The 25,451-nt window shown below is 39.8% G+C and overlaps 2 protein-coding genes across 2 annotated transcripts in view; one reads left to right on the forward strand and one right to left on the reverse strand.

Annotated features, from left to right (window-relative positions):
• LOC131898937 (uncharacterized) overlaps positions 1-25,451 on the forward strand; it is a 139,259-nt gene that overhangs the window by 59,267 nt on the left and 54,541 nt on the right. The window lies entirely within an intron of this gene.
• On the reverse strand, positions 18,126-19,202 carry LOC131899618 (periphilin-1-like). Its single transcript, XM_059251119.1, has one exon. The coding sequence runs from the start codon at positions 19,200-19,202 to the stop codon at positions 18,126-18,128; it is 1,077 nt and encodes a 358-aa protein (XP_059107102.1).

A 25,451-nucleotide genomic window follows, 5' to 3' on the forward strand; every position in this document is an offset into this window, starting at 1 on the left:
CGGAGAAGGAAATCAGAGATACGTCACCCTTTACTATAGCCACAAATGACATAAAATACCTTGGGGTAATACTAACCAAGCAAGTGAAGGACCTATATGACAAGAACATTAAGTCCCTGAAAAAAGAAATTGAAGAAGATGTCAGAAAATGGAAAGATCTCCCATGCTCATGGATAGGCAGAACTAACATAGTAAAAATGGCAATCTTACCAAAAGCAATCTACAGATTCAATGCAATCCCCATCAAAATACCAACACAATTCTTCACAGACCTGGAAAGAATAATACTCAACTTCATATGGAAAAACAAAAAACCCAGGATAGCCAAAAGAATCCTGTACAATAAAACAACCTCTGGAGGCATCACGATCCCTGACTTCAAGCTGTACTATAGAGCTACAGTAATAAAAACAGCTTGGTACTGGCATAAAAACCGACATGTGGACCAATGGAATCGAATTGAAGACCCTGATATTAATCCGCACACCTATGAACAAATAATTTTTGACAAAGAAGCCAAAAGTGCACAATGGAAAAAAGAAAGCATCTTCAACAAATGGTGCTGGCAAAACTGGATATCAACATGTAGAAGGCTGCAAATAGATCCATATCTATCACCGTGCACAAAACTTAAGTTGAAGTGGATCAAGGACCTCAACATAAATCCAGCTACTCTGAACCTGCTAGAAGAGAAAGTAGGAAGTAGTCTTGAACACATTGGCATAGGAGACCACTTTCTAAATAGAACACCAGTAGCACAGACACTGAGAGAAACAATCAATCAATGGGACCTCTTGAAACTGAGAAGCTTTTGTAGGGCAAAGGATACAGTCAACAAAGCAAAGCGACAGCCTACAGAATGGGAAAAGATCTTCACCAATCCCACATCTGACAGAGGACTGCCTCATGGCTTTTTACCTCTCTTCCTTCTTGCACCTCCTGTTTCCTCTCCATGTGCCCTGGTGTCTGTCACACGCCTAGATGCATCTTTCTTCCTCACTTTTTGCCCCGAAGTCCTGTCTAACCTCTTTCTCCCTGGCTATTGGCCATTCAGCTCTTTATTAAAGATATCAGAAGGCGCCTTGGCAAAGACACATCTTCACAGTGTACAAAACAATTATTCCTCAATATATACTTAGCAATATTTTGCCAAGCTCTTCATTGTGGTACTTTGTTGTCACAGCTGGTTAGGTGTATTTGTTGTTTCCTTCCCTTGGCTGCTTGCACAGCACCCAGTTCTATAAAAACTAGTCCTCAGGGTGCAGACTTTCGGGTCAGATCCAGGTGGATCCTTCCAGTCCGGTGTCTGAAGCACATGGTATTTTCAGCAAGAGAGACTTACCTCCAACTTCTGTGAGATGGTCAAGGGCAATGTCAATACCACATATTGTTTTGGGACTCTCAAACTCCCCTTACCAACAATTCAAAAGGGAGTGTTTCATCCCTGGTACTGGGGATTTTGCTAGACAGTCTATGGCTTTTTGTAGAAACATTGACATCTGAGGTGGGGGAATTTTCATTTGAAGTACGGATGTATTCACACACACACACACACACACACACACACACACACACACACACACACACTCATCAACACATACATGTGATTTTAGATAAATAATCATTGTCTTATTTAGGGTTTCTGTTGCTGTGATGAAGCACCATGACCCAAAAACAAGTTGAGGAGGAAAGAGTTTATTTGGCTTACACTTCCATATCGCTGTGCATCATCGAAGGAAGTCAGGACAGGAATCTGGAGGCAAGAGCTGATGCAAAGGCAATGAAGGGATACTGCTTACTTGCTTGCTCCCCATGGCTTACTCAGCCTGCTTTCATATAGAACCCAGAACCACCAGACCAGAGATTGTACCCCCCACAGTTTGCTGGGCTATACCCACCAATCACTAACTAAGAAAATGCCCTACAGGCTTGCCTACAGCCCAATCTTTTGGAGGCATTTTCTCAGTTGAGGCTCCCTCCACTCAGATGATGCTAGTTTGTGTAAAGTTGACACAAAACTAGCCAGCACAATCGCTGTGGCTTTTTTCAAGCATCCTTACTGTTATTTCGACCTCTTCCCCTCCATCCCCATTTGTATTGACCACCTTCTCTCCACTCCAATGAAAACCTCCCCTGTTTTCACTATTTCCCCTCACATCATTTGTATATTGTTATTCTTCATTCTAGGGCTCCTTCCCATGCCCTCCCCTCTGTGCTACCACTTGACTTTCATAGTTTCTGCATTTACTCCAGGTTTCATATTCACATCTGAAGATTTGGAGGTAGGAATCACAGAAGAATGAGAACATGTGCCATTTGACTTTCTGTGTCTGTGTTAATTCACTTAATACAATATTTTCTAGTTCCATCCCTTTGCCTCTAGATTTCATTTTCTTTACAGATGAACAGTATTCCACAGTGTATATGTATTGCATTCTCATTACCTCTTCATTAGTTGAAAGCTATTTAGGTTATTTCCTTTTCCTAGTCTATGTGAATAGAGTGGTAATGAACAAGACTGAGCAAGTATCTGAGGTAGGATGTCAAGAACTTTGGACACATGCCAAAGAACTGCATAGTTTGCTTATAAGGTACGTGTTTGCCTGCATGTGTGTTCACACTACATGTATGTCATGCCCATGGAGATCAGAAGAGGTGTCAGTTCTTCTGGAACTGGAGTTAAATAATGTTGTGAGCCTCTATGTAGGTTATGGGAATTGAAGGTTGGTCCTCTGCAAGAGTAAAAATGCTATTAACCACTGAGACATGAGCCATTTGTTATTGAGAGCCGCTGGAAGCAAAAGTCTGTGAGAGCATACAGCATTGACAAGTAGAGTTGAGAAGGTCAACCTATCAGAACTAAGGGTTCTGTTACAGGAAACCATCACTCAATGCATTATGGAATTCCTGCCTTTTGAATGAATTGGCTGTCACTTGTTATACACTTCTTGGGCAATAACAGCTGTGATTCTCCCCATTTACCGTGCATCTCCATGTTATGTGTACATGTAATCTCATGATTGCATCTCAATCTTGGACACAATATTCCCTATATATTTGGGGTAATTGGATAACTGTCTCCAGCTGTGTTTATTTTCATTAATATATATCTGGCCAGGGCCATTTTCTGGACAAAAGTATTTCAGCAAAGGTTCCTTTTTCCAAAGACAAATGCAGAGAAATAAACATTAGCTCCTCTCACTCACAGATAGAGAAAAGAATGACTAACAATTAAATCCTAAACACCTTACCTTCACCCCGGGTTACTTACACAAGACCCTAATTTAAGAGATTTACTGCTCACATTCCTGGGATGATGTTTTAGCCATTTGTTAGTTACTGAGTTAAGGCAGTTACTTCCCACTCACCCAAGAAGATTGCCTGCAAGGCAAGAGAGGAGATAGGTGCCAATCTTTTTTTTTGTGCAAAATAAGTTTGAATTCCTCCTCAACCAGGTGCTATTCCTAGAATTTCTCCTCAGCAATTACTCTGAGTGAAAGTGCTTTTACTAACCAAATACTACATGCTCTGACATAGGTTGCTTAGCCACCTAGCATATGTCCCTCTTCCTATCAGAAAGCAGCTGCAGCTGGGACGAGCTGGAAAAGTGGCACCAAAGACAGTTTAATTTCTTGTGACTTGTTGACCACTAACATTCTACCTATCCATTTCTAGATTATAGTTTGAGCACACAAATTCCCTAATTGATCTTAGCCTTTAGTTGACACTACCAGAGAACTCCCCTTTAGCCACTCCCATTTTGGGTTGTAATTGGAAGCTGACAATTATTGCTTTATGTGTGGATCCTTATCTCCTCTCTCTGTGACCCTGAAAACCTCAAGTTTTGCATTGCTTTGCCAAAGAATTACTGTGTGGGTATATATACTGGTTCTCTGAGAGCACTGGGGAGAATTGATTGATTATTGCTCGAGCTAGAACTTCAATTACTATATTGAATAAATATGTGGAGAGTGGACATCCTTGTCTTGTTCTTGCTTTTAGTGAAATCACTTTGAGTTTTTTGATATTGGCTGTTGGCAGCCTTTATTATGCTTAGGTATGTCCCTTGTATTCCTGATCGCTCCAAGAACTTTATCATGAAGTGGTGTTGGATTTTGTCAAAGGTCTTTTCAGCATCTAATGAGATGATTATGTGATATTTTTTCTTTCAGTTTGTTTATATGGTGTATTACTTTGACAGACATCAGTATGTTGGACCATGCTTGCATTCCTGGGATGAAGCCTACTTGATCATGGTGGATAATTTTTTTCTGTGTTCTTAGATTCGGTTTGCCAATATTTTATTGAGTATTTTTGCATCAATGTTCATGAGGGAGATTGGTCTGTAATTCTCTTTCTTTGTTACATCTATGTTTGGCTTGGGAATCAGAGTAACTGTAGCCTCCTAAAAGGAGCTTGGTAATGATCCTTCTGTTTCTATTGTATGGAATTCTTTGCAGAGTATTGGTATTAACTCTTCTTTGAAAATTTGGCAGAATTCTGCATTGAAACCATCTTGTCCTGGGCTTTCTTTGGTTGGGAGACTTTTAATGACTTTCTATTTCCTTAGGGGTTATTGGTCTATTTAAATAGTTTATCTGGTCTTGATTTAACTTTGGTATGTGGTACCTATCTAGAAAATTGTCCATTTCTTTTAGATTTTCCATTTTTGTGGAGTACAGGTGTTTGAAGTATGACCTGATGATTCTCTAGATTTCCTCGTCTGTTGTTATGTTTCCCTTTTCATTTCTCATTTTGATAATTTGGATGCTCTCTCTCTACCTTTTGGTTAGTTTGGATAAGGGCTTGTGTATCTTGTTGATTTTCTCAAAGAACCAACTCTTTGTTTCATTTGTTCTCTTTGTCTCTATTTTATTGATTTCAGCTCTCAATTTGATTATTTCCTGGCATCTATTCCTCCTGGGTGACTTTGCTTCTTTTTCTTCTAGAGCTTATAGGTGTGCTGTTAAGTCACTAGTGTGAGATTTCTCCAATTTTTTATATGGACATTTAGTGCTATGTGTCTAGCCAACATCAAGTCCAATACAGAGAAACTCAAAGTAACCCCAATAAAACCAGGAACACACAAGGTCGTCCACTCTATATCTATTCAATATAGTACTTGAAGTTCTTGTTATAGCAATAAAACAGCTAAAGGAGATGAAGGGGATACAAATAGGAAATGCAGAAGTCAAAGTATTATTTCTAGATGATATGATAGTATACTCAAGCAACCCAAAAATTCTACCAGGGAACTCCCACAGCTGATAATCACCTTCAGCAATGTGTATAATACAAAATTAATGAAAAATAATTAGTAGCCCTCCTATTTACAGCTGACAAACTGATTGAGAAAGAAATCAAGGAAACAACAAGCTTCACAATAGCCACAAACAATGTAAAACATATTGGAGTGATACTAACCAAGCAAGTGAAAGACTAGTACGATAAAAATATCAAGCCTTTAAAGAAAGAAATTGAGCAAGGTATCAGAGGATGGGAAGATCTCCCATGGTCATGAATTGGTAGAATTAAGGCAGTAAAAATGGCCATCCCACCAAAAGCAATCTACAGGTTCAATGCAATCCCCATCAAAATTCCAACACCAAGCCGGGTGGTGGTGGCACATGCCTTTAATCCCAACATTTGGAAGGCAGAGCCAGGCATATCTCTGTGAGTTCGAGGTGAGCCTCGTCTACAGATTAAGATGCAGAACAGGCACCAAAACTACACAGAGAAACCCTGTCTCATAAAAAAAAATTCCAACACCATAATTTACAGACCTTGAAAGGACAATAATCAATTTTGTATGAGAACAGAAAAGCCAGACTAGCTAAAAATCCTGATAGCATAAAAGAACTTCCAGGGCTATCACCATCCCTGATTTTAAGCTGTACTACAGAGCCATAGGAATAAAAACCACATGGTATAAGCATAAAATCAGACATGTTAGTCTATGGAATTGAATTGAAAACCCAAACATAAATCCATATACCTGTGGACACCTGCTTTTCAATAAATAAGCCAGAAATATACACTGGAAAAAGAAAACATCTTCAACAAGTGGTGCTGGTCATACTGGATATCTGCATGCAGAAGAATGAAAAGAGATCCAGTGGGAGTGTCTAACTGGAGGCCCAAGACACAGGAGGGAGGCCATGCCAGACACTTCCTAGATGGCCAGGATCTCTAAGCTGGATGGTTCAGAGACCTAGCATAGAACCAAACACTATTGGTCTAAAATAAAGTCAATGGAATGATTCCTAGTGATATTCTGTTATACTCATAGATCGATGCCTTGCCCAGTCATCATCAGAGAGGCATTTTCCAGCAGCTGATAGGAACAGATAAAGAGGTCCAATGACAAACATTAGGGGGAGCTCAGCAAACCCCACAGAAGAGGGGAGGAAGGACTGTAGGAACCAATGGGGTCAAGAACACCAGGAGAGCAAGGCCCACTGGATCAAATGAGCAGGACTCACAGGAGTTTACAGAGATGGAAGCAGCAATCACAGAGCCTGCATGGGTCTGTGCTAGGTTCTCTGCATACATGCTGTAGGTGTTTAGCTTGGGGTTTTTGTTGTACTCCTAACAGTGTGAGTGTGAGGGAGAGTGTCTCTGACTCTTTTGCCTGCTCATGGGACCCTTTTCATCCTACTGGATTTCCCCATCCTGTCCTACAAACAGCTTTTTTTTTTTCTTTTTGCTACAACTCACTGGAATCTAAGTGCTAACTTAATCTGGAAACCTTCTAAACTGCATGGTTACAGCTGCCCTCATTTAAATAACAATGCCCTTAAATCACCCAAATATTAGTTATTTTTTAAAAAATCAGGCTTATAGACTGTTATAAGACCTTAAGAAGCCAGGCAGTGGTGGCTCACATTTTTAATCCCAGCACTCGGGAGGCAGAGGCAGGCGGCACTCTGTGAGTTCAAGGCCAGCCTGGTCTCCAAAGTGAGTTCTAGGAAAGGCGCAAAGCTACACAGAGAAACCCTGTCTTGAAAAACCAAAAAAAAAAAAAAAGACCTTAAGAAATTAAATAAAATTTATTGAACCCAAGGGTAATCTCACCGCCTGACTTGCCATCTCCCACGGCCATCCCTAGAAATCAAAATAGTAATTGTTATAGACTTACAAGATTGCTCCTTTACCATACCTCCTCACCCTAAAGATTGTTAGCATTTTATTTTTCACTTGCCATCTCTCCCTGCCACAATGGAGGCCAAAGCTGACATACAGTGCAGGAGATACAAATTCTGTTTATCCAGAATTCATTTTATTAGGCAGAGTTCCTCATTATGTGTACAGATTCACAATCAGAACTGTCAATTATAGTTTCCTCAAAGTCACCCAACCCAATAATATATATATACATGTGTGTATACATATATATGTATATATATTTATGTACATATATTACAATACATTTATTGCACAGGTGATATTATATTATATTTAACTATGAAATTCATGAGCACATAGATTGGAAGATAACTCTACAGGATATACTGGCACTTTTTCATATGTCTGTCCAAGAACTACAAATTCTCTCCCTATGGGAGCTTACCCAGGAGGCTGATGTCCTTATGATTTAATGGCTATGAAATGAGAAGTAATACAACATTTGTTTTTTTTTTTTTTTTTTTTTTGGTTTTTCGAGACAGGGTTTCTCTGTGTAGCTTTGCGCCTTTCCTGGAACTCACTTGGTAGTCCAGGCTGGCCTCGAACTCACAGAGATCCGCCTGGCTCTGCCTCCCGAGTGCTGGGATTAAAGGCATGCGCCACCACCGCCCGGCTGTAATACAACATTTGTATCACTGCTTTTCAATTTTAGGAATGCCTAGTGCTCATAAATGGACAACGGCCTTACATATACTTCAAAAGCTCTTAAGAACTGGTGTTCAACTTTTCATATCTCCCACTACAGGCATTCCTTATTACCTGCCAGGTCAAGATATGATGGAAGGATCTCATCATACTTTAAAAAGCAAAATATCCTTATTCCAAAACGGAGATCTTAAATATTCATCTCCCCATATCTTAAATCATCTGCAACCCACAGATCCAGGGAGGCTGCCTAGCAGGGGGAACCCTAGGATGACTGTGGCTTATAATAAGTTTTGGTTTTGCCCAATGACTGGGCAAGGTTTAGTGAAACATTTCACTATTAGGATGAGAATTTGTACTGTATCATGCTGATGAAAGAAAATGCTGGCCATACTTTCAGGAGGGGAGGCTAAAATCTTTTTAGATTATGGATTAGCCTATAGAAAAATGTCTGCCATAAATCAAGTAGTGAAGGGGAAGATGAATAGGAATCTCACTTACACAACTTAAATAAAACATAGCTCTCTGAACAGATGAAGATAGGTTTCTTCTGTATCCCAGAATCTAATCAATATTTATACGTATAATTCAGCTATTAATTGGCTTAAATGGGCTTATTGGGAAATGTTATCATTTTTACTATTTTCTACAGAGAAAATATTTTACTGTTTAAAATAACTCTAGACTTTTGAATTATAACCTGATTTTATGTTCAAGCTATCTGTGTATTACTTCTCATGCTCTGTTTGTAATCAATACATTCTGAAGACTATATGAGTTCTTTCCTCAGTCATTTCTCCACAAAGGTACAGCTAAGTCTCTAGGACTTTCTCCCTAGTAATTGGAAAGGTCCGGATTTTTTCATAATATCAGGAAGAAGATATGCTTACATATTTCCACAGGACACTGACTTGCCTTATGGATCCTGGATTGCCTGGTCACACCATATGAGCAGGCCGCTGCAGGACAAAGGTGCTCTAAAGCTCTTAGTCTGAATACAGGCTGTTACTTACCTCTAGATTCTTAAATATTGGGATTTGACTTTAGGAATAAAGTGATACAATTCCAGATCCTTCTGATGAACTGTTCATCACTGATATCAAAACTTATAAAAATATGATTAGAAATAATAATTCTACAAGGATGACTAGACTGCTACTCACATCACAAGGGGGCTACCTGGAAAACAGGACCCCAAGAAAGACAAAGGGATCACCCAATGACAGAGATATGGAATGAGATCTACATGAACAGCCTGGACATGAGTGGGGGTAGTGAAGGGCGAGGGTCGAGAGAAAGAGAGCTTGGGGGAGCAGGAGATCCCAGCTGGATCAACAACAGAGAGGGGGAACAAGGAATAGGAGACCATGGTAAAAGAAAACCACATGAGAATAGGAAGAAGCAAAGTGCTAGAGAGGCCCACAGAAATCCACAAAGATACCCCCACAACAGACTGCTGGCAATGGTTGAGATACAGCCCAAACTGACCTACTCTGGTGATGGGATGGCCAGACACCCTAATTGTCATGCTAGAAACCTCATCCAACTACTGAGGGATCTGGATGCAGAGATCCATGGCTAGGCCCCAGGTGGATCTCTGGGAATCCAATTAGGAAGAATGAGGAGGGTTTATATGAGCGAGAATTGTTGAGACCAAGGTTGGATAAAGCACAGGGACAAATAGCCAAATGAATGGAAACACATGAAATATGAACCAATGGCTGAGGGGTCCCCAACTGGATCAGGTCCTCTGAGTGGGTGAGACAGTTGATTGGCTTGGTCTGTTTGGAAGGCATCCAGGCAGTGGGACCAGAGCCTGTGCTCATTGCATGAGTCGGCTGTTTGAAACCTAGGGCCTATGCAGGATCGCTTGGCTCGGCCTGGGAGGATGGGACTGGACTTACCTGGACTGAGTCTACCAGGTTGATCTCAGTCTGCAGGGAAGGCTTTGCCCTGGAGGAGATGGGAATGGGGGCGGGCTGGGGGAAGGTGAGGGGGGTGGGAGGGGGAGAACAAGGGAATCCGTGGCTGATACGTAGAACTGAATTGTATTGCAAAATAAAAATTAAAAAATCCTACAAAAAATAATAATAATTCTGGCCTAAATATATTTTATTAATTTTGATCAAATAGTAAACAAAATTTGATATATGTAAATGACACATTTCAAATTCCATTCTCTGGCTATCCTGCTGTTTTGTTGAGACTCCAAAGATTCATAATTTTGCTTTGACAACATTCACCACTGTTATCATATTGCTAATATGTCTAAAGATTTTGACATTTTAAAAAGGTTATTATAAACTTCAGGAGATCAAAACTCACCAGCACTCACAAGCCAAGAAGGACTGGAAGAATTATAACATGACTACAGATTATTTCTCCCACATACAAATTTTCTGTATTTTCTTCGGCTGGGGAGTTCCCTCTCACTCTGGGCTGATATACTCTTCTCTCATCAGCTAAAACGATGAATTTAATATTCCATAGGTATACCTGTGGTGATATTTTATTTGTACTAAAATGTGATTTTATTTGTATGTTAATAAATTAAATTGCCTTTGGGTCAGAGCTAATAGCAAGCCATAGCAGAAGCCTGGCAGTGGGGGTGCACACCTTTAATCCACATCACATGACAGACAGATCTCTGTGTGTTCAAGGACACAGCCAGCATGGAGACATGTCTTTAATCTCAATACCAACCATAGAAGACCTGGAGGTCTGTATAGACAGGCAGTGATGAAGAAGTCATGTGGTTGGGTTTACAACCAATGAGAAGGCAGAACAGAAAGTCAATAAAAAAAACAGATACACAGGAAGTAGGTGTCTTTCTGAGGGGAAGGACAGTAGCAGCAGGAAGGGTAAGAAGGTGGTTTTAAGTCTCAGCTCTCAGCTACTGCTCTGACCTCTTAGGGCACTCGCTAAGGAGGACAGCAGCGGCAGTGAAGGTTAAGGTTTTTAGCTCGTAGCTATTGCTCTGACCTCTTGGGATTTTAACTCTGCAGTTGACTCTGTGTTTCTTATTTAACTCAATGGTTACATCTACAAGCTGCAAAGGAAAAAGTTCAAGTAACATATGCAGGAAGACCTATCACAATTACACCCAGCTTCTCAAAGGAGATTCTGAAAGCAAGAAGGTCCTAGACAGACCTTTTGCAAACACTAAGGGATCATAGATGCCAGCCCAGAATACTATGCCCAGTAAAGTTTTGAATGAACATAGACAGAAAAGCAAAGTATTCCATGATAAAACCAGATTAAACAATACCTATCCACAAATCCAGCCCTCTAGAAAGTACTAGAAGGAAAACTCCAACCCAAGGAAGTTAGCTGCTCCCACAAAAAAAAGGCAATAAATAGCAGCAAATCTCAAAGAAGGAAAATGCATACACACAAACAACACCAACAAAAAAAAATAACAGGAATTAACAACCACTGATCATTAATATCTCTCACTATCAAAGGACTATATTTGCCCATAAAAAGACACAGGCTAACAGAATGGATATGAAAACAGGATCCATCCTTCTGCTGCATACAAGAAACACACCTCAACTGCAAAGAAACACACTACCTCAGAGTAAAAGGCTGGGAAAAGACTTTCCAATCAAATGGACTTAAGAAGCAAGCTGGTGTGGCTATCCTAAATTCTAACAACATAGACTTCAAACTAAAATCAATCAAAAGAGATTGGGAAGGACATTACATACTCATCACAAGAAAGATCCACCAAGATGAAGTCTCAATTCTGAATGTTTATGCCCCAAATACAAGGGCACCAACATATGTAAAAGAAACATTAATAAAGCTTAAATCGCACATCAAACTCCACACATTAGTAGTAGGAGACTTCAACATCCCACTCTCAATACTGTACAGATCTGCCACATTGAAACTTAACAGAGAAATAAGGGATCTAACAGATGTTATGACTCAAATGGACCTAATAGATATCCACAGAATATCCCACCATAACAATAAAGAATATACCTTATCCATAGCACCCCATGGAACTTTCTCTAAAATCAACCACATACTCGGTCACAAAGCAAATCTCAATAGATACAAAAAAGTTAGAATAACCTCCTGTAGTCTATCAGACCACCATGGTTTAATGTTAGATTTCAACAACAACAAAAATTACAGAAGGCCTACAATCTCATGGGAACTGAATAATCCTCAACTGAATCGCCAATGGGTAAAGGAAGAAATGAAGAAAGAAATTAAAGACTTCCTACAATTCAATGAAAATGAATGTACTACATACTCAAACTTATGGGACACTATGAAAGCAGTGCTAAGAGGAAAATTCATAGCACTAGATGCCCACATAAAGAAATTGGAGAAATCTCACACTAGTGACTAAATAGCACACCTATAAGCTCTAGAACAAAAAGAAACAAACTCACCCAGGAGGAAGAGATGCCAGGAAATAATCAAATTGAGAGTTGGAGTCAATGAAATACAAACAAAGAGAACAAATCAAAGAATCAGTGAAACAAAGAGTTGGTTCTTTGAGAAAATGAATAAGATAGACAAGCCCTTATCCAAACTAGCCAAAAGGCAGAAAGAGAGAGAGCATCCAAATTAACAAAATCAGAAATGAAAAGGGAGACATAACAACAGACAACGAGGAAATCCAGAGAATCATCAGGTCATACTTCTAACACCTGTACTCTTCAAAATTGGAAACAGACAGTTTTTCTAGACAAGTACCACATACCAAAGTTAAATCAAGACCAGATAAACAATTTGAATAGACCAATAACCCCTAGGGAAATAGAAACAGACATTAAAAGTCTCCCAACCAAAAAAAATCCCAGGACAAGATGGTTTCAACACAGAATTCTACCAGATTTTTAAAGAAGAGTTAATACCAACACTCTGCAGATTATTCCACACAATAGAAACAGAAGGGACATTACCAAACTCCTTTTATGAGGCTACAGTTACTCTGATTCCCAAGCCAAACAAACATTCAACAAAGAAAGAGAATTACAGACCAATCTCCCTCATTAACATTGATGCAAAAATACTCAATAAAATATTGGCAAACCAAATCCAAGAACACATAAAAAAAAAAGTATCCACCATAATCAAGTAGGCTTCATCCAAGACATGCAAGGATGGTTGAACATACTACATTTACTATAAATTTATAATTTACAGCAAGAAAACAGCCAACATCAAAAAGTTCAAAGAGATTCTACTAAAAGCAGTAACAAGACAATGCTGTTCACTCTCTCCATATTTATTCAATATAGTACTTGAAGTTCTCTTGAGTTTCTCTCCATCAAGCTGTTGGCTTGCTGTAAATTGCCTTTATTATGTTTAGGTATGTTCCTTGTATTTCTGAACTCTCTAAAACTTTTATCAAAAAGGGGTGTTGGATTTTGTCAAAGGCCTTCTCAGCATTTAATGAGATGATCATGCGGATGTTTTCTTTCAGTTTGTTTATATGGTGTATTACATTGACAGACTTTCATATGTTCAACCATCCTTGCATCCCTGGGATGAAGCCTACTTGGTCATGGTGGATAAATTTTTTGATGTGTTCCTGAATTCGGTTGGGCAGTATTCCATTGAGTATTTTTGCATCAATGTTCATGAGGGAGATTGGTCTGTAATTTTCTTACTTTGTTGCATCTTTGTGTGTTTTCGATATCAGGGTAACTGTAGCCTCATAAAAAAATTTGCGCAGGCTTTTGGGAATCTGGTGCCTGTGGTGTGATGCCTTGTGCAGCCTTGGTGCAGTGGGAAGGGGCTTGGACTTGCTCAGGCTTAGTGTGCTGGGCTCTACTGACTCCACATGGGAGACGTTGATTTGGGTGAGGTGGGGATGTTGGGTGGCTTGGAAGAGAGGGCTGGTGGTTGGAGAAGGAAGTTGGCGGGATCTGTGGGTGGTATGTAGAGTGAGTAGACAATTTCTTAATAAAGAAAAATGAAAAAAGAGAAAGAAATATTTCATGTCTCACTGGTTAACAGCATTTTTCTCTTGCAGAGGACCAAGCTTCAATTCCCATAACCTACTTAGAGGCTCACAACATTCTTTATCTCCAGTTCCAGAAGAACTGACACCTCTTCTGATCTCCGTGGGCATGACATACATGTAGTGTGCATATATATATGCAGGAAAACTCATACCTTATAAGCAAGCTATGAAGTTCTTTGGCGTGTGTCCAAAGTTCTTGACATCCTACCCCAGATATTTGCTCAGTCTTGTTCATTACCACTCTATTCACATAGACTAGGAAAGAGAAATAACCTAAATAGCTTTCAACTAATGAAGAGGTAATGAGAATACAGTACATATACACTTAGGAATACTATTTATCTGTAAAGAAAATGAAATCTAGAGGCAAAGGGATGGAACTAGAAAATATTGTATTAAGTGAATTAACCCAGACACAGAAAGTCAAATGGCACATGTTCCCATTCTTCTGTGATTCCTAACTCCAAATCTTCAGATGTGAATATTAAACCTGAGTAAATTCAGAAACTATGAAAGTCAAGTGGTAGCACAGAGGGGAGGGCATGGGAAGGAGCCCTAGAATGAAGAATAACAATATACAAATTATGTGAGGGGAAATAGTGAAAACAGGGGAGATTTTCATTGGAGTGGAGAGAAGGTAGTCAATACAAATGGGGATGGAGGGGAAGAGGTGGAAATAACAGTAAGGTTGCTTGAAAAAAGCCACAGCAATTGTGCTGGCTAGTTTTGTGTCAACTTTACACAAACTAGCATCATCTGAGTGGAGGGAGACTCAACTGAGAAAATGCCTCCAAAAGATTGGGCTGTAGGCAAGCCTGTAGGGCATTTTCTTAGTTAGTGATTGGTGGGTATGGCGCAGCAAACTGTGGGGAGTACAAACTCTGGTCTGGTGGTTCTGGGTTCTATACGAAAGCAGGCTGAGTAAGCCATGGGGAGCAAGCTAGGAAGAAGTATTCCTTCATGGCCTTTGCATCAGCTCCTGCCTCCAGGTTCCTGTCCTGACTGATGAACAGTGATATGGAATGTAAGCCAAATAAACCCTTTCCTCCTCAACTCATTTTTAAGTCATGGTGCTTCATCACAGCAACAGAAACCCTAAATAAGACAATGATTATTTATCTAATATTACTTGTGTGTTTTTTTTGTGTGTGTGTGTGTGTACATCTGTACTTTAAATGACAATTCCCCCACCTCAGATGTCAATGTTTCTACAAAAAGCCATAGACTGTCTAGCAAAATCTCTAGTAACAGGGATGAAAAACTCCCTTTTGAGTTTTTGGTAAGGGGAGTTTGAGAGTCCCAAAACAATATGGGGTATTGACATTGCCCTTGACCATCTCACAAAAGTTGGAGGTAAGTCTCTCTTGCTGAAAATACCATGTGCTTCAGACACAGGATTGGAAGGATCCAAGCTGGAACTGACCTGAAAGTCTGCACCCTGAGGACTAGTTTTCACAGTACTGGGTGCTGTTCAATCAGCCAAGGGAAGGAAACAACAAATACACCTAACCAGCTGTGACATCAAAGTAACACAAAGACCAGCTTGGCAAAAAATCATTAAGTATGTACTGTGGAATAATTGTTTTGTACACTGTGAAAATGTGTCTTTGTCAAGGCACCTTCTGATATATTTAATAAAGAGCTGAATGGCCAATAGCTAGGTGGAAAGAGGTTGGACAGGACTTCCGGGCAGAAAGTGAGGAAGAGAGATGAATCTAGGCATGTGATAGACACCAGGGCACATGGAGAGGAAACAGGAGTTGCAAGACGGAAAAGAGGTAAAAAGTCATGAGGCAAAACATAGATTGATATAAATGGGTTAAGTTATGGGAGCTAGTGGGACAAGCATAAGCTATAGGCTGAGCTTTTCATAATTAATAGTATGTCCCATGTCATTTCTAAAATTGTGAGCTGAGGGCCCAAAGGAAAAAAACTAGGCCTATAAGTATGCATCATAACTCTTACATCTTGGCCATAACCAACAGAATACTGAGGATGGTAGCACATGTGTTTAATCCCAGCATGCAGGAGGCAGAGGCAGGGCGATTTCTGTGAGTTTGAGGCCAGCCTGGTGTACACAATGGTTTCCAATCTAGCTAGGTCCAGACTGTAAAACCTTTACTCAAAAAAAGGAGATAATGAAATTGTGTTGTAATTAAAACCATGATTTTTAATGTATCTATTGTCCCAAATTGTATATTTTGGCTCAGTGCTATGCTGGGAAGGATCAAGAAGTGAGTGGAATGCCCTAATTTTCTCTTCGTTTGTTCACTGACTCACTTACAATGTGAGGGGACCACTGCTGGCCTTGCTGTCTTCCGTCACATTTCTTTTTATTTTAATTTTTATATACTTTTTTTTTCATTTTACTTACCAACCCCAGTTCTCCCTCCCTCCCCTTCTCCTGCTTCCTCGCAAGTTCTCCTCATCCCATCCTCTGGCAATGGGACCAGGTCTTATCCTCCGTACACGAAATGGCTTTATTTTTTAATTTTTTAATTCAATTTACATACCAACTACAGATCACCCTCTCAAAGCTCCTCCAATTCCTCCCTCCTTTCCCCCCAACGACCCATGCCCTCCTCCAAAAGGGTTAGTCCTTCCATGGGGGAACAGGAAAGCCTGGTACGTTTAGTTGAGTCAGGACCAAGCTCCTCCACCATGCGTCAAGAGTGAGCAAGGTGTCCCACCACAGGTAATGGGATCCAGAAAGCCAGATCATGCACCAGGGATAGATCCTGATCCCACTGCCAGGGGCCCCTCAAAGAGACCAAGCTTCTCCCGCATGCAGAGGGTAGTATAGTCCCATGAGGGCTCCACAGCTGTTGGTCTAAAGTTCATGAGTTTCCACGAACTTGGTCCAGTTGTCTCTGTAGATTTCCCCATCATGATCCTGACCCCGTCTTCCTCATTCTTATTCCCTCTCTCAACTGGCTCCTGGAGCTCGGCCTGGTTCTTGGTTGTGGATTTCTTTACCTGCTTCCATCAGTTCCTGGATGAAGGCTCTATGATGACAGGATATTTATCGATCTGATAACCAGGTTACGCCAGTTCAGGCACCTTCTCCACTATTGCTAGTAGTTTATTCTGGGGTCATCCTTGTGGATTCCTGGAAATTCCCCTAGCACCAGGTTTTTCCCTAGACCCATAATGACACCCTCTATCCAGACATCTCTTTCATTACTCTCCCACTCCAAGTTCCCTAGGTTAACCATGTTCTCAATCCCCAAACCCTTCCCCCACTGCCCCCCTCACCCCCAGTTTACTCATGTAGATATCCTCTGTTTCTCCTTCCCAAGGTGATCCATGTGTCCCTCTAAGGGTCCTCCTTGTTTCCTAGCTCATGAACTGCCTTTTTAGAGCACATTCCCTGTGGTGTGATGCCTTATTCTGCCTTGTTTCTATGATAACACATGTGAAGAGGGAGATTCTCTAAGTCTACAGAACTAAGATCACGGAAACTAACCAAGAAATCTATCATTTTATCCCAATCATGAGCTCCTTGTCAGGTCCCTCTTTAATAAAGAACAGGCCTAAAACAAAACTCCAGGTTGTTGTATAGTCGAATTTGTTATCACTACCAGAAGAGTTTCTGAGAAATTTCAAATTAAAATGCATCTTTGTCTCAAGTTACCCCCTCCTATCGGTCTTATCTATAATGTTGTTCAGAGAGAGCAGTTAGGAGCCTCACTTCATAGAAGGGACAAACTAAGTTCAATGACTTGAGAGGAAGGTTTTGTTTCAATGTGTCCTTTAGAGATTTTTTAAGTGCTTCTTTCCTATACAAAAGAAGAATTATTCTCAAAGCAAATATTGCAAGACAGCTAAGTTCTACTTCCTTAAGACAGCATATTTTGACACCACTGAAAGTTGCAAAGCAGAAAAAAAGCAGGCAACAAGTGAAACTCAACTCAAAATGCTAACAATGCCTATGATGCAACCTGGAATGATCTCTAACTACAAATTATACCCCGGAGACGAGCACATCATAGAAGACTATTGATCATGAGTTAAGTACAGAGAGCTTCTCTCCAGAACTGCCTTTTCAAACATTAAAAAATTAATTGAACATCATTTTTGGAAGGGATGGGATGTATTAAGATGGATTAGACGATTCTACACATAGGGAAAACATTCTAATTAAGAGACTTTAAAAACTATTGTAGATGTTTATTTGATACTAGCAACGGGGTCAGTTATCATAAAGTATTTCTCTTCATCACAAAATAGTAAGGATTTCAAAAGTCCAAAGGGAAAAATCTAGAAGCTTTAAAAATTTGTTTGAACTGAGCCCTAATTCTTCTCAAAAAGGGCCTCCTAAATCTGGAGTAGAATTATCATACTCCATAATGAAATGCTTGAGTTCTTCAACATGTTGCTCACCTATTTCATGCAAACTCTGCTTCATTGCAAACTGTATAGATTTTTCTAAGGAACGATCCTTTTCAACCAGCCTTTCCACCACCATCCCGAAAGTTTCACAGACTTGTCGGTAAACCTTCTCAATCTCCGTGATTTTTGATGCAATCACTTTTGAGCGACTGCTAAGCTGGCTGTCTTCACACAATTCTGTGCCAGCTGTTGTGTTGGGCTCGGGTTCTTCTGTCTGGTTGATACATAACGGAGCCTTGGATCCCGTCTCAAACTCGGACATTTCAGCCAAGTGATTTTCTTCTGACTTCTTGGGATTTTCATTAGCCCACTTGCTTGCAGCATCAGCCTGTTCCTTCTCAGTCAGCCGGCTGGGGCTTTTTAACACCTTGGATGAAGAACCTGAAGGCACAGTATCTCTTGATGTTTTCAAAAACTGGATGGCTCTCTCTTTACATCGATGTCGAGACTGATGGAAGGAGCGCATCCTGCTTCTACTGCTGAGACTGGAGCCAAATCTGCTGTGTAGGGAGTCCTTCCCGCCCACACGTGATTCTCTCAAAAAAGGAGCGCCCCATTTATGGGGAGATCGTTGTCTTGAATAATGGGAAGAATACAAACGTCTTCTTCTAAAGCCGTTTCTCATGACCCTGTACTGAGGCTGTCGGCTTGTGGCATACTCATCTCTTGACCATCGGTAGCCATAAGGGCCTCTTTTGTAGGGTGGGCCACTTCTTGGATTCTGAGAAAAACAGCGGCCCTCATCACTTTTTTGGTAATCCACGTGACAGTAGTATCTACTGTAGCCTCCTTCATCGGGTCTGGCTAGCAGAGATGATCTCTTGTCTCCCAGAGGCGGTCTCTTCGGCACGTTAATTAATCGATGGTTGCCATCACTGGGATGGCAACAAGGAGGCGCTTGTTTTCGTGGAATTCGCTTGTAGTCATAGCATCCCTGCGCTTGATTTCCTGGAAGTCGCTTGTAGTCACACCATCCTTCAGACCACATCTCATCTCGTGGAAGCCACTGGACTTCTGTGAACAGAAATGTGTACTTCCGTTCCTGTTCACTTTCAATTTCCAACCATACTCATGGCTCAGTTCAAGAATCTGTTATTGTCTAAAAATTCGTCCTTGGAACTCTCCAACACAAACGTTCCACCACTGCTGCTGAAACCCCACCAACAGCTCTCTAATTGGACTTAGGACCACTCAACAGCAGGGAAATCATGCCAGGTGCTTGAAAGCTAGGAAATTAGCTGGGGCTAGTGAGGTCATGCGTCCTAGAGGAGAATGCAGTACTACTACTTGACTAAATCAGTACAATTCCTAAGTGAATTCCAGTTACTACAAATAAGTGTAGCTCTCACCCCTCACCAAAAAAAGCTTCTCTTTGCAAAATAGAGAGACCATTGCACAAAATCACAACCACTCAAATTCAGAGAACAAGTGATTGTGGGGTGTCTAGCCCCAAGATACACACACACACACACACACACACACACACACACACACACACACACATATATATATATCTCAACTCCTTTGCCTAAGGCTCAGGGAACACTATTAAGAGGAAGAGGAAAGTTTGTAGGAACCAGAAATCAAAGGGAAGCTTCACGCATGATATTTCAACAATATGACTGCCTAAACAAGACCTGAATAAAGACAATACCAATCAATATGCTCACTTGAAATGGGGAAATCTCATAGAGTTCACCCCTAAACAAAGAAGTACAGACTGCTAAAGAATTAGTCTTCCCCAGGGATGACCCTTTTAATTGGTTACCAATATCAAGTCGTTGCTCTGAATCATATACATATACAAAAACACTAAATAGACTGGGAATGCTGTAATTATATATTTATGGGTGTGTGTGTGTGTGTGTGTGTGTGTGTGTGTGTGTGATAATTAAGGAAAAGAGATCATGAATTTGAAAGGTAACCAGGAAGAGAGGATATAGAAGGGAAGGAAATAGAAAAGGAAAGAATGTGATTATATTATCATCTTTAAAAATTTAAAAATTGAATAAAATATAAATAAACCTTGAAAACATATAAGGAAAAGAACATAAACACATAAAATATTTATTTAACAGTGAACAAATGTAAAATGATTGAAAATTAATTTATGTAATAGCAAAAAATCATAATATTCTAATAAAATTCACTAGTGAAAAATATAAAGTATCTTAAAATACAAGCTTATAAAATATTTATTTAACATATTGAACAAATGTAAAATGAATTAAAATTAATTTATGTAACAGGAAAAAATCATAATGTCATAACATTGTATATAGTTTTTCTTACATTAGTTATAACTTTTGTCCTTTTTTCTCTATATTAAAATAGAAAAGGAGAAATATGGTGATATTTTATTTGTACTGAAAAGTGATTTTATTTGTATTTAATAAACAAAATTGCCTGGGGATCAGAGCTAATAGCAAGCCATAGCAGAAGCCGGGCAGTGGTGGCAGACACCCTTAATCCAGATCACATGACAGACAGATCTCTGTGTGTTCAAGGATACAGCCAGGATGGAGACACATGTCTTTAATCTCAATAAAACCATAGAAGACCTGGAGGTCTGTATAGACAGGCAGTGATGAGGAGGTCATGTGGTTGGGTTTACAACCAATGAGAAGGCAGAACAGAAAGTCAATAAAAAGACAGATACACAGGAAGTGGGTCTCTTTCTGAGGGGAAGGACAGTAGCAGCAGGAAGGGTAAGAAGGTGGTTTTAAGTCTCAGCTCTCAGCTACTGCTCTGACCTCTTAAGCTTTTAACTCTGCATTTGACTCTATGTTTCTTATTTAATAAGACTGTTCATCTACATCTGGTGCCCAGTGTTTGTGGTACAAATTCATGGAGAAGCCACTTGCCTGTGGCCTTTTGGGTCCCCGCTCACACCTGAGCTACACATAGCCAGTTGTAGCATCTTGGCGGCCTGCCAACTACCCGACTCCCCAGCTTGGGCAAGCTCGGCCTAGGCCCCAGGGCTGACTGACCGACTGTAGCTACACCGGTGCTATGAAAAACTAAGGCCTGCCAGAACTACCGCTAATTGCAGTAGCTACACTCAACTGCAGATAGAGCTGCTTTTGGCTGAAATGTCAGCACACCTGGTTGGAGCTAAAGAGACTCAAGCGGGAACACATGGCTAGATTTAAGCATTTAGCCAGAACTTGTGGCTGGGCTGTGCTTTCTTGTGCTCTCTCTCTCTCTCTCTCTCTCTCTCTCTCTCTCTCTCTCTCTGTCTTTGGATTAACACCTTGGACACTAGGTAGCTGTTTTGGAATTCCCTCGGATTTCTACTGTTCTATGCAGACTTGGTAAGTCAATTAAGATATCAGATATTTTAAAGGAAAAAAACTATTTAAAAGAGAAATTTTTTTACACATTAAAAAAATGGGTTTTATGTGTACATTGGTAGAAAATTGGGCTTTGTTTGATAAAATTTTAGGCAGTCTGCAAATGGAACAACTATATGAGAAGATTAATGTTGATGGGATTATGCACATTATTACTTTCCTTATCCTTATTTTACTATTTAAAAAGATAGTCAATTTGAGTGCCAGGATAAAAGCTTTAGAAAAACCTGTTAAACCTGTTAAAATGAATTGTAGAGAAATTCAGATTCAGACAGAAGAAATTAACAGTGAAATTGTTTCAGGATTGGAATTTAAGGTTACAAAAAGAAAGCCTGTTTTCACACAATCACCCTTAATTTATCTGGTAATCATACAGCAGCTACCTTAGGGCACTCACTAAGGAGGACAGCAGTGGCAGTGAAGGTTAAGGTTTTTAGCTCTTAGCTATTGCTCTGACCTCTTGGGCTTTTATCTCTACAATTGGCTCTGTGTTTCTTATGTAACATGAAGGTTACATCTACAAGCTGCAAAGGAAAAAGTTCAAGTAACATATGAAGGAAGACCTATCAGAATTACACCCAGCTTCTCAAAGGAGAGTCTAAAAGCAAGAAGGTCCTAGACAGACCTTTTGCAAACACTAAGGGATCACAGATGCCAGCCCAGAATACTATGCCCAGTAAAGTTTTCAATGATCATAGACAGAAAAAAAATTATTGGATGATAAAACCAGATTAAACAATACGTATTCACAAATCCAGCCCTCTAGAAAGTACTAGAAGAAAAACTCCAACCCAAGGAAGTTAGCTGCTCCCACAAAAAAATAAAAAAATAAAAATAAAAAAAAAATAAAAAAAAACAGGCAATAGATAGCAGCAAATCTCAAAGAAGGAAAATGCATACACACAAACGCCACCACCACCAAAAAAATAACAGGAATTAACAATAACTTGTCATTAATATCTCTTACTATCAATGGACTCAATTTGCCCATACAAAGACACAGGCTAACAGAATGGGTAGGAAAACAGGATCCATCCTTCTGCTGCATAAAACAAACACACTTCAACTGCAAAGACAGACATTACCTCAGAGTAAAAGGCTGGGAAAAGACTTTCCAATCAAATGGACTTAAGAAGCAAGCTGGTGTGGCTATCCTAAATTCTAACAACATAGACTTCAAACTAAAATCAATCAAAAGAGATTGGGAAGGACATTACATACTCATCACAAGAAAGATCCACCAAGATGAAGTCTCAATTCTGAATGTTTATGCCCCAAATACAAGGGCACCAACATATGTAAAAGAAACATTAATAAAGCTTAAATCGCACATCAAACTCCACACATTAGTAGTAGGAGACTTCAACATCCCACTCTCAATACTGTACAGATCTGCCACATTGAAACTTAACAGAGAAATAAGGGATCTAACAGATGTTATGACTCAAATGGACCTAATAGATATCCACAGAATATTCCACCATAACAATAAAGAATATACCTTATCCATAGCACCCCATGGAACTTTCTCTAAAATCAATCACATACTCGGTCACAAAGCAAATCTCAATAGATACAAAAAAGTTAGAATAACCTCCTGTAGTCTATCAGACCACCATGGTTTAAATTTAGATTTCAACAACAACAAAAATTACAGAAGGCCTACAATCTCATGGGAACTGAATAATCCTCAACTGAATCGCCAATGGGTAAAGGAAGAAATGAAGAAAGAAATTAAAGACTTCCTACAATTCAATGAAAATGAATGTACTACATACTCAAACTTATGGGACACTATGAAAGCAGTGCTAAGAGGAAAATTCATAGCACTAGATGCCCACATAAAGAAATTGGAGAAATCTCACACTAGTGACTAAATAGCACACCTATAAGCTCTAGAACAAAAAGAAACAAACTCACCCAGGAGGAAGAGATGCCAGGAAATAATCAAATTGAGAGTTGGAGTCAATGAAATACAAACAAAGAGAACAAATCAAAGAATCAGTGAAACAAAGAGTTGGTTCTTTGAGAAAATGAATAAGATAGACAAGCCCTTATCCAAACTAGCCAAAAGGCAGAAAGAGAGAGAGCATCCAAATTAACAAAATCAGAAATGAAAAGGGAGACATAACAACAGACAACGAGGAAATCCAGAGAATCATCAGGTCATACTTCTAACACATGTACTCTTCAAAATTGGAAACAGACAATTTTTCTAGACAGGTACCACATACCGAAGTTAAATCAAGACCAGATAAACAATTTGAATAGACAAATAAGCCCTAAGGAAACAGAAACAGCCAACATCAAAAAGTTCAAAGAGATTCTACTAAAAGCAGGAACAAGACAATGCTGTTCACTCTCTCCATATTTATTCAATATAGTACTTGAAGTTCTCTTGAGTTTCTCTCCATTAAGCTGTTGGCTTGCTGTACATTGCCTTTGTTATGTTTAGGTATGTTCCTTATATTTCAGAACTCTCTAAAACTTTTATCATGAAGGGGTGTTGGATTTTGTCAAAGGCCTTTTCAGCATCTAATGAGATGATCATGCGGTTGTTTTCTTTCAGTTTGTTTATATGGTGTATTACATTGAGAGATTTTCATATGTTCAACCATTCTTGTGTCCCTGGGATGAAGCCTACTTGGTCATGGTGGATATAAATTTTTTGATGTGTTCCTGGATTCGGTTGGGCAGTATTCCATTGAGTATTTTTGCATCAATGTTCATGAGGGAGATTGGTCTGTAATCTTCTTACTTTGTTGCATCTTTGTGTGTTTTCGATATCAGGGTAACTGTAGCCTCATAAAAAAAATTTGGGCAGGCTTTTGGGAATCTGGTGCCTGTGGTGTGATGCCTTGTGCAGCCTTGGTGCAGTGGGAAGGGGCTTGGACTTGCTCGGGCTTAGTGTGCTGGGCTCTACTGACTCCACATGGGAGACCTTGATTTGGGAGAGGTGGGGATGTTGGGTGGCTTGGAAGAGAGGGCTGGGGGTTGGAAAAGGAAGGAGGTGGGATCTGTGGGTGGTATGTAGAGTGAGGAGACAATTTCTTAATAAAGAAAAATGAAAAAAAAGAGAAAGACATGTCTCATGTCTCAGTGGTTAACAGCATTTTTCTCTTGCAGAGGACCAAGCTTAAATTCCCATTACCTACTTAGAGGCTCACAACATTCTTTATCTCCAGTTCCAGAAGAACTGTTACCGCTTCTGATCTCCGTGGGCATGACATACATGTAGTGTGTATACATATGCAGGAAAACTCATACCTGATAAGCATGCTATGAAGTTCTTTGGCATGTGTCCAAAGTTCTTGACATCCTAACCCAGATACTTGCTCAGTCTTGTTCATTACCACTCTATTCACAAAGACTAGGAAAAGGAAATAACCTAAATAGCTTTCAACTAATGATTGGGTAATGAGAATGCAGTATATATACACTTAGGAATACTATTTATCTGTAAAGAAAATGAAATCTAGAGGCAAAGGGATGGAACTAGAAAATATTGTATTAAGTGAATTAACACAGACACAGAAAGTCAAATGACACATGTTCTCATTCTTCTGTGATACCTACCTCCAAATCTTCAGATGTGAATATGAAAACTGGCATATGTGCAGAAACTATGAAAGCCAAGTGGTAGCACAGAGGGGAGGGCATGGGAAGGAGCCCTAGAGTGAAAAATAACAATACACAAATGATGTGAGGGGAAATAGTGAAAACAGGGGAGGTTTTCATTGGAGTGGAGAGAAGGTGGTCAATACAATTGGGGATGGAGGGGAAGTGGTGGAAATAACAGTAAGGATGCTTGAAAAAAGCCATAGTGATTGTGCTGGCTAGTTTTGTGTCAACTTTACACAAACTAACATCATCTGAGTGGAGGG

The sequence above is a fragment of the Peromyscus eremicus genome, chromosome X (assembly GCF_949786415.1).
Source record: "Peromyscus eremicus chromosome X, PerEre_H2_v1, whole genome shotgun sequence".
Lineage (NCBI taxonomy): Eukaryota > Metazoa > Chordata > Mammalia > Rodentia > Cricetidae > Peromyscus > Peromyscus eremicus.

Bases quoted from the DNA above. Each gene is read 5' to 3' on its own strand.
- LOC131899618 (XM_059251119.1), bottom strand. From the start codon at position 19,202: ATGTGGTCTGAAGGATGGTGTGACTACAAGCGACTTCCAGGAAATCAA.